This window comes from Protopterus annectens, chromosome 2.part0 (assembly GCF_019279795.1).
Source record: "Protopterus annectens isolate FY-2018-M chromosome 2.part0, PAN1.0, whole genome shotgun sequence".
NCBI lineage: Eukaryota > Metazoa > Chordata > Ceratodontiformes > Protopteridae > Protopterus > Protopterus annectens.
In genome coordinates this window covers 606,423,964-606,438,304 of record NC_056728.1, presented here as the reverse complement: position 1 = coordinate 606,438,304, position 14,341 = coordinate 606,423,964, and the positions used below count along the sequence as shown (strand labels likewise).

The following is a 14,341-nucleotide window of genomic DNA, read 5'->3' as shown; positions in this document are numbered from 1 at the left end:
TTTTCAATCACAGCCTCACCTCAGGCTTTGTCCCTACTGAATGGTGCACTGCTACAGTCATCCCTTTCCACAAATTAAGGAGCGACTACAGACCCTGGGAACTATCGCCCATTAGCCTGATGAGTCTGATATGCAAAGCTATGGAATGCATCATCATGGACCTAATAAACAAGGATATAGGGAATCTCCAAACTCTGGATCCCACACAATTTAGTTTTGTGAAGGGTAGATCATGCTTGCTCAACTTGGTCACCTTCTTTGAGTCATTCACCAGAGCTGTGGCTGAAGGCAAGGTGGTTCATACAGCCTACCTTGCTCTGGCCAAGGAGTTTGATACCATTCCCCATTCAGGAATCATAGAAAAACTCACTAAGTTAGGCATCAACCCCATATCACAAGGTGAGATGCAAACTGGCTCACAGATAGAACCCAGAGTGTGAAAGCAGCGGACTCCAAATCAGACTGCCGACCAGTCATGAGTGGAGTCCCACAGAGTTTGGTCCTGGGTACTCTCCTGTTTGGTATACTTATCTGAAATCCAGGCCAACCCAAAGGTTCTCTGAGTGACATAGTTGGCAGACGATTGCAAGTTGGGAGCCATTATTAACTCCCCAAGTGATGCTGACATCCTACAGAAAGGCCTCACTGAGACCAACGATTGGTGTCAGAACCATGACTTTAAGCTCAATGCCAAAAAAATGTGCCATCATCCCCTTTGGAAAAAACTTAGTTCCCATGAATTACCACATCGAAGGTAGTCCACTGAACACAGAAGGTGTTATAAGAGATCTGGGAACACAGGTTGACAACAGTCTCTCTTTTGACCACCACATTGCCACTGTGGTCAGAAAGTTTTTCTATGTGGCACATCTCATTACTAAGGGTTTTGCATCCAGGAAGAAAGCGGTTATTGTCTCCATCTACTCTTCCCTCATTAGGCCAGTCATTGAGTACAATGCCCCATTTCGCATGTATCTCACTAGACACCTGCAACTACTGGAGAGGCCACAAACGTACCTCACAAAGAGGATCCTAGGCCTTAAACACTTGTCTTATATGGACAGACTCAAAAAACTCCAACTATTCTCTATCTCATATCGCCTACTTAGAGGCGATCTCTGCTTGGCATACAAAACCATGTCTAATCCAGCTCTGTTAGAAAAGCTGCATCTAAAGAAATCCCAATCCCTCTACATCACATGCTCCCGTGACCTCAACCTCATTACCACAATCAACTGAACGTGCTGGAGGGACAGGATCATAACCCAGAGACTGCCTTTGCTATGGAATAGACTTCCCATACATGACAAACAGAGCACCTCACTGGCTCTCTTCAAGAGAAACCTTGATGAGTGGGTGGGAAATAAAAAATTCACCCCGGGGATCACTCCAGTGGCTGTACTCGACAGAGGCACGTGGCACAATGTCAGGGTAATCCTATGGACTAGGTTTGTAAAGGCTCCAAGGCCATTAGCCTAGTACACACCTACGAACCTATTAGCATGTTAGATGTTTTCCACTTCTAAATGAAAACCGTCTTTATTCATTAATACTATTTTTGTTAAACCTTTTCAAGAATACCATTATATGAACGAGGGTTTTGTCATTCCAACAAAGTAATGAATTTCCTAACTCGGTATAAGACTATAAAATCAAACCTGAGTTCCTCTATAAATTACGAGTATACTGTAGTGATTTTTAGGCAGTAAAATCTAAAGAGTATGTTGGCTGTACTTCTCTGTGCATTCAAAGTGCACTAGAGTTGCATGAGTTAAGAGGTTAACTGCTGAAGTCTGGCAGCAGCTTTTATGGTATGCATAGCTGTCTGTATTAAATGCATTCTACACATTAATTATTGAAGTGTTTCCTATGTTGAACTTTCAGCTGAGTCATATATCTCAACCTGGAGATATCAAAAATCTGGATGCTGATTAACATAACATTTGCATTCATAATCATGTAACCCCACCCACTCAAATGGAATTGTGGGATACCAACATTCACTTGCAAATTGAAGAACAGACAACATATCAAACACAAAATATAACCCGAACAATAGTGTTTTATTTATATTTTCAGACATTTGACAAGAACATTCTCGATGCAAATCAATATAGAATCCATCAAAGTTATGGGTCCTAAGACAGCACTCGTTTCTCACAGAAGTCCGCAAGATTAAGTAGGGGTAGTTGAATTGAATTTGTTGGCTGAAAGTCTCTAACACCATTGTGCAAACCATCATCTTGCAGAGCTTAGTTTAACTTTGTGGAAATTTTCTCTCCAGTTAACACAATTAAATACAATGAGGAAAATTGTAAATATATCACACTGTAAAGCGATCTTGAAGTTTCAAAACTTCGAATATATATATCTATATATATATATATATATATATATATATATGTGTGTGTGTGTGTGTGTGTGTGTGTGTGTGTCTGTGTGTGTATGTATTATAAACAAATGGAAATTACAATCCCAAAATAAAAGTTTATCGAGGAAAATTTGAAGTGGACTTACCCAGTTCCATGATAGAAACAAGAAGAATTCAGAGTCCAGTTTCAAAAGGTAAAGTTACATGTCTATAGTCAAATTCCAAAGCCAGAAATGCCTTCCAATGGGTTTTGTTAGTGTGGTGGTGAGTGCTTGCTTTGAGGTCTGCTCCTGCAATGGCAGCTTCTTTATGCATGACCTATCCAAAAGGTTCTGGGGTGGCAGACAAACTTCCTGAGGACTGGGCTGTATCAGACGGCTGCAAACCACTTACACCAAAAAGAAAAAAATGCATTAACAAGCTAAACAAAATGCAACACAGAGGTCCTATCCCACGCACGAGACAACTAGTGCATTTCAACTGCATGTTCAAACAACAATCAAAATGAGTCTTAAATACAGAAGACCACTTCCTAAAGGTTCATACTAAAAGAAATATGCTTAGCAATTTAGTAATGTCAAGAACAATAGGGAGACAGAGTCTAATAGTGTCGAAAAGGGTCACTTATATGGCACAGGCAACACTAGTCTTTTAAAATAAAGGGATCTCTATCTTACAGTTAAAATAACAATGCTCTGGACTCAAGGATTTAACTCTTAAAATTGTACATATCAGAGACCAAAACTTCTTAAAACATCAAGGACTAAAATGGTAAGCTGCAGTAAAATATTTCTGAAGAACCAGAAAAATGCAAGAAAGGTAGCACAGGAAAGCAACAAACACTATGTAAGGAAAACTTGCATTAAATCATATGATAAAAGCAGTTAAACAGAAATCAAAAACGACTATTGCAAGCAGTCCCTCAATCATGGGAGCACATAAAGGCAAAAGGCAAACATTCCAACCCACTATTCACACACAACAAATCACAAGCTGCTGCCAATCAGAATCATAAGTTGGCACTTGGCAGAAGTAGAATTTAAGTTTAACTTAAATTGTAATTTTTAATTTTTGTAATAAAATAGCATGTTTAAAGTATTATGTTTCATAATTTGGTTTCTGGAGAAAGCCTGGTTCCCTGATGTGCCAAGTGGATTTTTAATTAACAGCAGCTCCACTTGGTGCTGTGCTGGCCTGTTGCTATTCAAATTTCCAGCCCCTAAAGCTTAAACACAATCCAAGTCTCTGACAGACTGGCAGTCTGCCTCATGAAGCGATGTCATCACTCTCTCCCCTGCACATTGATGACATTGCAGGATACACTGGCGATGTGTGGTGACATCAGCAGTAAATTTAAAGTTGTATTCCCCAGAAAGAAAAGAAATCATGACTTAAAGGGGTCATTCAGGAATTTGTGGCCCCTGAGGAATTCAGTACAGCTGAGAGGTATGAGCTGACCTGTCTAAGTAGCTTACCTCTAAATTCATGTTTTTATGCATGCCATGTCATTTAGGTTCATAGGTTGGTACAAGGCTATTGGCCCTAGGGCCTATACAAGACTAGCCATAACAATTCCCTGGCTATTTCTTCCCACAATATTTACTTCCCTGGACCCCTATCTAGCAGGGTGACTGACATGATCCCCGGGGTGAATTTCCTATTTCCCATCCAATCGTCAAGGTTCCTTTTGAAGAGGGCCAAGAAGTCACTCTGCTTGACATGTATGGGCAGTCTATTCCAGAGTCTGGGGAGTCTCTCGGTCAGGAACCTATCCCTCCAGCATGTTTTGTTCATTGTGATGACAAAGTTTAGGTCTCTGGGGCACAAGGCTCTGGTGGATTGGGATTTCTTTAAGTGTACCATGTCCAACAGCTCTGGGTTTGACATGGCCTTGTATGTTAAGCAAAGATCACCTCTGAGTAGACGATATGCGACAGAGTATAGCTGGAGTTGTTTAAGTCAGTCAGCATAGGGAATCTGCTTTAGGCCTGTGATTCTTTCAGTGAGGTGTTTTTGCGGCCTTTCCAGTTGTTGCAGATGTCTTGTGAGGTACATGCCAAACAGGGCATTGTACTCTATGATGGGTCTAATGAGGGATGAGTACAGTGGGAAAATGACCTCCTTTTTTCTGGATGAAAAGCCCTTAGTGATGAGGTGTGCCACATAGAAGGATTTTCTGACTGTTGTAGCGATATGGTTATTGAAGGTGAGACCACTGTCCACCTGTGTTCCTAAGTCTCTTATCACACTTTCAGTATTTAGTGTACTGCCCTCTATGTGATAATTCATAGGTAAATGTTTTTTTTCCCAAAGGGGATAACTATACAGTTCTTGGCATTGAGCTTGAGCCCATGGCTCTGGCACCAATCATCTGTTTCTGTAAGGCCCTTTTGTAGAATATCCACATCATTTGGGGATTCAATAATGGCTCCCAGTTTGTAGTCATCTGTGAACTTTGTTAACTAGAGTCCTTTAGTGTTGGCCTGTACTTCAGAGAAGTAGATGCCAAACAAGAGCGGTCCCAGGACTGAACCCTGAGGTACTCCACTTGTCACTTGTCTGGAGCTGGATTTGGAGTCGGCTACTTTTACAGTGTGGGTTCTGTCAGTAAGTCAGTTGTCAACCCATCGATTGATGTAGGGATTTATGCCCAGCTTAGTAAGTTTATCTGTGATTCCAGAGTAGGGGTTGGTGTTGAAGGCCTTGGCAAGGTCCAGATAGGCTGTGTGGACCACCTTACCCTCATCCATGGCTCTGAAGACTGATTCAAAGAAGTCATTCAGGTTCAGGAGACAAGATCGACCCTTCACAAACCCAAACTGGGTGGGGTCCAGTGTTTGAAGGTTGCCAATGTCTTTGTTTATAAGTTCCATGATAATATGTTCCATGGCCTTGCAGATCAGGCTCGTCAGACTGATGCTATGGTAGTTCCCAGGATCCAAGGTGGATCCCCTCTTGTGGAGTGGGATAACTGTAGCTGTGCACCACTCAGTGGGCATGATGCCTGAGGTGAGGCTATGATTAAATATGGCACTTAGGTTAGGTGTCAGTTTATTTTGTAGTTCATGTAGTACACAGCCCGGAATGTCATCTGGTCCCATGGATGCTGTATTCTTAGCTTTGGAGAGTGTGTTTTTTACCTGATTGGCCGTGATTACCAGAATTTGGCAATCTTTCGGTATTGAGATGGGCCCTTTTGGGGGTGAGAGGGGAGGTGAAGTTGGCACTGAATCGATCTGCCAGGATATTGGCAATGTCCTTGGGATCAGTATATTTAATGCCATTCTGTTGTAGCTCAGAGCAGGTCTGAGCATTGCCATTTAGATTCTTGACACAGCTATAGAATGCCTTGCGGTTGTCTTCGGAATATTTGGCAATTTTATTTTCGTAACTAACTTTGGAAGATTTTATGAGGGATCTCAGTTTCTTACTGAGGCTGGTAAGGGAGTTTTTGCATCCTTGGATTTTCCTCTTTTCTGCAACAGTTTTTTCCTTCTGTTGTATAGTTTGTTTATGACAGGGGACCACCAGATTGGATTCCTTTTTTGGAGGAGAGCATCTTGGTTCTATTTGGGATGGCACGATTCATGCACGAGTGGATGTGTGCGTACAGTGCTTTAGTGTAGGATTCGGCAGTTGAACTTTCAGTTCCTGTCTGCGTGGGTGCCATGAAGTTTGTCACTTCTGACTTGAGTAGCAAGAAGTTGGCCTTGGAGAAGTTTTTTATGGATGTTTCCTTACTGGGGGGGTGGAGGTGGGATGTGGATGTCAAAGGTGATTAGCTTATGGTCAGACCTAACAAACGAGGGGGTGACCACTGGTGTGGAGCATTGATTTCCCATGTTGGTAATGACTAGGTCCTGGATATTGGAGCCCCTGGTGGGACTATGGATTAGTTGATCCAGGGCTTTGGAATTTATAAATTCCAAGAACCGTTGGGCAAAGGTGTTGGTACATGAGTAGTTTTCCCAGTTAATGGCAGGGTAGTTGAAATAATCCAGTATTAGGGTGTTTGGTTGTATCTTAATATTTTCCAGTATGTTTAGAAAGGTGTAGTGAGAATCTTGGGGCATGGTGGGGGATCTGTAACAAGCTACAATTTGGATTGCTGTCTTACCTAGTGTTAGATGCACCTGGAGAATTTCAGATGCATTGTGTTGGGCAACTAGCCTGGAGGTGTGAATATCCTTGGTGAATATGGACACTCCTCCACCTTTAGTGTCTCGGTCCTGGTTTGCTTTAAGTTTTGCTGTGTGGAGCAGTATATCATTTGTGAAATTACAAATCAACTTTTAAAGCAAACCAAATAAAATTGTGAAAAGCAAATTGTGCACTTCATTCTCTTATTTCCATTGTGATAATTCATTTTTTTCTCTAACTGTCATTGAGCTGCAGATATCCAAATGTTCAGTGAAGATATACAAGCATATATTTTCCTAATGGGATAAGACAGTTTAATAGTTATTGTATGCTTAAGTAAACTACAGTTTATATGTTCATCTGGTGAAACTAGAAATGAGGATGTTATCAGATTTGGTGCCTTTGGTTGGCTGATTTCATTCACGCATATGGGCTGCACTATAGGGTAATGTTTCTATAAAACATGAAAAAATAATGGAATGTGCTGAATTCGATCCATTTTACATCAATGTTCTCTAACACATTTCAAAAATGAAGTAACCTAAGTATTTTAATGATTTTAAATATGCAGACAGCCCTATGCTATATAGTAATTACTGTAGCTTTCATAGGAGGTTATGGATACAACTAGGAATATAGTAGTTCATAGAAGAAATTTCAACTTATATACAGAGCAGGTTAATCTTAGAAAAGGAAAAGTACACATTTACCTGATTTTCATTGGTGCTAACAAATCTTTTCCATTAAACAAAAATATTTTTAACTATGTGTGTATATGCTTATTTTCATTTTTCAGATAAAATGATGTTTCTTACAAAACTGGTACAAAAACATGCACCTGAGGCTCACTTTTTGGAAAGCATTGGCCAAGAGATTACTTACATCCTGCCTTATGAGGGTGCCCAGGATGGCTCTTTTGCTCAGCTGTTTAAAGAACTGGACATGGAACTCCCAAATCTGGGGATATTAAGCTACGGTGTTTCAGACACTACTCTGGAAGAGGTATTGCATAACATGATTACTCTAAATTTGTTTCAGTTATCAAATAAGGATGTTCTAATGAAGCTTGTGCATAGCTATAGTGAGCACTGTATTAAAACAACATCTATATTGTCAACTTGAAATTTCAGATATTCTTAAAAGTGGCTGAGGATACTGGAGTGGACATGGAGAAACCAGGTATGAGTTAAATTTTATAAACTGCATGTTCCTCTGGATACTATGCACTGAGCTGTCTACTGACGTGTTTTAACTAGTGTCAGCTCTCTTTACTGCAAGTTATCTAGGTTTTGTATCACTGCACTACTTAACTGTCCAATCATTTTAAATGTCAGCTGAAGTACTAATGACAGATTATAAATGTGTATGAGTGTGACTCGTTCTTATGACAGAAAATGTTCCCTTTGTTTTAAATAGCACAACTTTATTTAGCTGAGTATTTTCTGAGTTTCATTATGTGCTTTGTAGCCCACTGCCTCAGCGGAAATAACCCTCCTTTGAAGATCCATTTATCCTTCTAATTAAAGAAAAGGTCATATTATTTAAGAATCATCTCATGTTTCAGTGATTAGGTCACTGCTATGAATATTAATGGTTCTGACTTAGAAGCAGTCTGAGATTATTTTTAATGCAGTATCAGCATCTATAGTCTGCAGAATAAGTAAAGTTGTACTATCTAATCATCTGACGAATAACATATAAATGGATTAAAGATAATATGGGATCTTTTTGTAAACTTACTTCAGTCATATAACACTATCCATGTTCATGAATTTTATATTTGCTGAATAAAATGGTACGACTGAATAAAAGAACAAATAAAGAAGTGAAGTAGAGAATAAAATAATTACCCAATGGGATAAGCTGTACTGACTGAAAAATGAAATAAAGTTTAAATCTGTTTAATTCACATTGTTTCTACATTCAATTCATATTATTCCTCGTTTTTTTTTTTAATTCAAGTTGCAAAGGATACTACACTAATTTGGCAACTGCACTTTGCAGACTTTACTTGCTTCATGAGGCTCATAGCATTAACTGCATTCCAATTAGATTTAAGAAAGTTTAATAAAAGAAGAAGAACTGAAAACTAAGTTGTGCATCCAAGCTGAGGAAAGCATATTAGTAGAAAACTAAAGCAAGAACATTGTTGTTTTTAATTATTGTATTCCTGTGATTGCTAGTATTTGAAAAAAATCATAATCTACAGTAGTAACAAATCAGTGATAGATGCAATCCTCGTGCATATGGTGCAAACATTAATATCAATCAAAAAATAAAAGAGACTGCAAAGTCAATAATCACTTAATATAGCAAAACATTTTAATTTGTTACTGTTAAAATGACAATAATTCAAGAATGTCATATAAGTAAAGGTAGTTTATATAAGCAGCGGAGGTCCAGCGGGCAAAGTGGAACATATTTTTGCCTCCCTGCACCCTCCACCCCTGCTACTTATATATACTAATTCTGAGATCTCACTACAGTAGGGAAAAGGTATATTTATTTATCCCCACTGTACTGCTTATCGGTAGACTGAGTTTTGCATAAGTGCACGTTTGGTTAAGCGCACTTTCGCTAAAGTGGTTCTTGGGTTTCTTTTGTTCGAAGAAGTGTGTTTCTGAGCAAGAGAAGTAGACATATATATATATATATATATATATATATATATATATATATATATATATGTGTGTGTGTGTGTGTGTGTGTGTGTAGCATGATAGCTAGAAAACTCAATAAAGAGAATTACAAAATGGTAATTGACTTATGAGTGAATGACAAAACATTAAATACTTCCCTACCACGAAGAAAGCCCTATATCAGTAAATTACAGCTACAACACTGAGATCAAGTGTCATTTTGGAAGTAATACTGCTATAGAAAGGGGTTTTAGTGATGTAATGTGTAGGTTTAGGGTTAGAGATGGGGGTATGCTTAGGGATAGTAACACGAGTAAGGTGAGCAGGGGGGTGAAGCCACCACACAAGACAAAAGGACACAGAATTCAGACAGAAAAAAACAGGCACTAAGCTGACTCTATTCCCTTACCTATCCCTAACTCTAAACCTAGCCCATGAACACTTGCATATTCACACAACTGCTATAACACAGTTTGCACATCTTTATAAGTAGCACCTTTTCATTCAAACATTAATTTTCATGTACAGTCCAGCTTATGTACACTATATGAAATTAAATAGACCCATATGGGCCAAATTCCAAATGACATGTTCTCAGTGTAAGCCTGCCCAGATTCTAAAAGTCTTGCCATCAGTGTAAGTGATTTGCTTCATTGCAAAGCCTATAAACAGGATTACTATGTGGACTACATTCCAAAAAATACACTGTCAGTGTAAGTGGTCACTTGCACTGAGAGCAAATCTTTTCTAACTGGACTTTACATGATTCACTCAAATGAACATTTGCTCATTTGTGCTTTCTTCTATTTTGTTGACACAAAAACCTTTCTACCAAATGTAATTCTACCTTTTGACTTACACCCATGCATTAATCTCTCTCTCTCTTTAAATATATATGTATTTACACACACACACACACACACACACACACACACACACACACACACACACACACACACACACACACACACACACACACACACACACTCACACACACACATATATATATATATATATATATATATATATATATATATATATATGTATATATATATATATACACTTAGGATTACTATCAAAATTTTGAATGCCGTTATGCGAACCTAGATTGTCAAAAATCACTTTATCAAAGTTTTATAACGGCGATTCGAAAATGTTGAATCCGCAACTGCGAATGCTAGTGTGCATTCACTGTTGTGAGATCGGCATTTTGATTAGAGATTGCACTATGGAGGGGATCAGGAACTTTGCCTTTTCCTCACTGTAGTGTGATCTTGGAATTGTACTATATAGTTTGCATGGGTGTGGGGTCGCAGCCCCCTAAGGGGGGTACAGGGGGGCTTGCCCCCTGCAAAAAGTGTGTTGAACGTCACCAGATGGTAAGGTAAGTTTGTTTCATTCTTTTGATTGGTCGCTATTGTTATTTTTGATAATGTTTTTCGAGTAATTACTTGCAAAAACATTTTTCAAATTTTGATAGTAAACCATATTTTATATATATATATATATATATATATATATATATATATATATATATATATATATATATATAGATATGTGTGTGTGTGTGTGTGTGTGTGTGTGTATATAGATATATATATATATATATATATATATATATATATATATATATATATGTGTGTGTGTGTGTGTGTGTGTGTGTGTGTGTGTGTGTGTATGTATATATATATGTATATATATATATATATATATATATATATATATATATATATATGTATGTATATATAATATATATATATATAGAATCATATATAATATATATATATATATATATATATATATATATATATATATATATATATATATATATATATATATATATATATATATATGTATATATAAACGGGTAGTCACCACACGCCAAGAAGGATAGCCTCACTCCGTTGAAACACTCCGTTTAATGTAATCAGAAACAGCACAAAACCACATTAACGCTGACAAACTGCAGTAAAACGTTTTCGTCGTGAACTTCATCAGAAAAACAAACAAGTGTAACACAAACATTACCCTTGTATATATACCCACATAAATTAATTAATTATCCAATAGAAAACTTAATTAATTAAACACATTCATCTTCATTTTTAAAAACATATATCTTAAAATACAATAGTAATAAAACTAGTACATATTCCTATGAATAAAAGTTGATGTATATCAAACAAATGTATGTATTAAATGTTAAAATTGATGATAAAAATACATAGGAAAAATACAAGACCTTAAAAAAAACATTATAAACATATAAAATGTATATTGAGTTCAGTGGCAAGTGTTGTACTTTATCACCATCTTGTGGCCAAAAGTATAAATATAAAATCAAAGCCAAAAGGAACCTAACTAAATCTAAGGTGCAAATGTGTGCATTGACTACTTGCTTACATTAAATGATTTTGGTTTGAAACAAACCTGTTGTCAACAGGGAGATAGTACGATAAGAAATAAGGGTATAATTTAAGGAAAAAATTCAATCAAACATTGAAATTATTAATGTAGGGAAAGATAGTCACTAGAATATTTAAATATAATTGATGGGTGGATGGAAAAATAAATAAATGAAAAAATGTTAAAAATGTTGAATATAAGAATTGAGAAGTTAACTTGAAACATAATTGATTGTGACTAATTTACAACTTAGCAGATTTCAATTTCAGAACCGGTGCTAAGGAGATCATGTCGTTGAGGCCTGGTGCTCTGTTAGCTTACAGTGTAAGTTGCCAATACAATTCTCTGTATTCAACCAACGTCTCCCACATGCCACCCCTAGGGTCTGATGGAACAACCTCCAAGACAAAAAATTGAAAACCACCAGTTTTACAAGTCGTACTATGTTTGTATAGTGCGTTTTTTTCATTTTTGTTTTTAATCTCGTATAGGTGCTCATATATCCTTTGTTTTAGTTGTCTCTCACTTTTACCAGCATAAAAGGATAAACATTCCTTACATGTAGCTAAATAGATTATTCCTTTAGTGTTGCAGTTTACATATGTATTTAACAAAATGTTCCTGTTTCTAGCTTCTATGTAATATGTGTTACCAGTAATAAGGTAGGTGCAGTATTTGCATCTTCCACACTTGTACAAACCTTTCTTTTCCCTGGTGGACTTTCCCCGCTGAAAATTATTAGAGCCTCTTTCTAGAAAGTTTTTAATAGTTTTTCCTTTACGATAAATGTGAATTAAGAGCTCATCAAAAGTATGTTTCAAATCTGAAATCTTGGAGAATTTTGTCCATTCCCTGTTCATAACTCTCCTTACTATACCAGATTGACCGTCATAGGTGGTCACAAACCCTGAGTTGAAATTCCTTGTCGTACTAATATTTGGACTAGTGTCTTTTCTCATTTCAAGCGTTGTTTTCCCTAGGATTGGCGAAAATCTTCCCAACCTTTCATCTGATACCTCTTTCATTATTGTATCAAATAAATCACTTGGGTAACCTCTATTCAAGAAAAACCCTTTCAGTGTATTGACTTCACTGACAAAAATTTCATCGTCAGAAGTCATTCTGCACATTCTAACCAGTTGCCCTTTCAAAACACCTTTCTTCTGGTGTAGTGGATGGGAACTGGAAAAATGTAGATAGGAATTTGAAAAGGTTTCTTTCCTGTGAATTCTAGATACAAAATGTCCATTACCTTTTTGTATGTTAACATCCAAATAATTAAGCTCTTTGTTATTGAATTTATAGGTGAAGTCAAAAAATTCTGTTGTTCCCTTAAGAAAATCAACAAGTTCTTCAAATTGGATTTGACTACCTATCCATAAAAAACAGAGGTCGTCCAAAAATCTCCCATACAAAGACCAAAGCCCTTGGTAAGGTGAATTTAACAAGTATTTATTTTCCCAGTAGGCCATGACTATATTAGCGTATGTAGGGGCGCAATGTGCACCCATAGCCACTCCCTTTTCCTGTTTGAAATATTCCCCCTGGAAAAAAATGAAATTATTTTTCAGTACTATTTCCATCAAAACCAAGGTAGTTCGAAACTCATTCTGGGTAATTTCTTTATAACCACTCAGCATCTCTTCAAACCACTCCATCCCCACATTGTGAGGAATACTGGTAAATAAATCTACAACATCCAGGGTTCCAAAAGAGATCTCAACATTAAATAATTCAGGTTGTAATTTCCTCAAAAAATCCCAAGAGTCTTTCAAGATGTTCGTATTGTTCAAAATAAGCCCTTTCACTTTGACGTCCACAAACCTTGCTAGAGATGCTGTAACTGATCCTTCAGCTGAAACAATAGCTCGAAGCGGAGGATCATTGATGTCCTTGTGCACCTTGGGGATCCCAAAGATGGAAGGGACCTTGGGTTTTTCCACATGTAAATATTTGTAAGTTTTGATGTCAATTAATCCTTCTAAAAGTAAATCATTTAAAGCCACCTGGATGTTCCTGTAGGCTATATTAATTTCATTTTTTGAGATTCTGGAATATTTATTAGTGTCATTCAGTATATCCATCATTTTCCCTTCATACACGATATAGTCCATCAACACCACACCACCTCCTTTATCCGGTTTCATGACTCTTAAGTTCTCATTGTTACTTAAATCTCTAAGAATTTGATTTTCCTGTTTGCTTAAGTTAGGGTGCACAAAATCTTGTTTCAATTCTGCCCTTAATTCTTTTTCCACCAGTAACTCAAAGTTCCTTAATTGAGGGTGTAAAGGCGGGTTAAATGTACTAGGCCATGCAAGGCTATTGTGATTCAAGTTACTTGTCTTTCCATTAAAAATTAATTCCAAGTTTTTCTTTCTTAAAAACATTTTCAAGTCTATTACTAGTCTAAAAATGTTTTTCCTCAGTTTTGGTATGAACCCAAAGCCTTTGGAAAACAGTTCAAAGAGGTTTTTATCCACAATAATGTCAGAATAGTTAAAAACATTATAGTCTCTGTAGGTCCATTTACTACCTTCCTGTTTGATGGAATCAATTAGTTCCATCTCTTTTTGTTCCTTACTTGGGGTCCCCAACCCGTACCGTTGTAGTTTTTTGAATTATATGTTACTGATTCCTTCTCCATGATTCTCTCTGATCTCCTAAGTGGAGGGAATTCGGGTTCCCCTATCTCATGTTCGTGTAAAAAGACCTCATCACGCATCTCACCCTCATTGTGTTCCTTACCCCAATATGCCCTTCGTTCATTAGCCCAACTCTTGGG

At 37.2% G+C, this 14,341-nt stretch overlaps 1 protein-coding gene across 1 annotated transcript in view; it reads left to right on the top strand.

Annotated features, from left to right (window-relative positions):
* LOC122792759 (phospholipid-transporting ATPase ABCA1-like) overlaps positions 1-14,341 on the top strand; it is a 2,266,772-nt gene that overhangs the window by 1,150,267 nt on the left and 1,102,164 nt on the right. The window contains exons 23-24 of the mRNA XM_044060333.1: positions 7,308-7,513; positions 7,642-7,690. Of these exons, the coding sequence (XP_043916268.1) occupies positions 7,308-7,513; positions 7,642-7,690 (255 nt within the window). The remainder of the gene's footprint in view (positions 1-7,307; positions 7,514-7,641; positions 7,691-14,341) is intronic.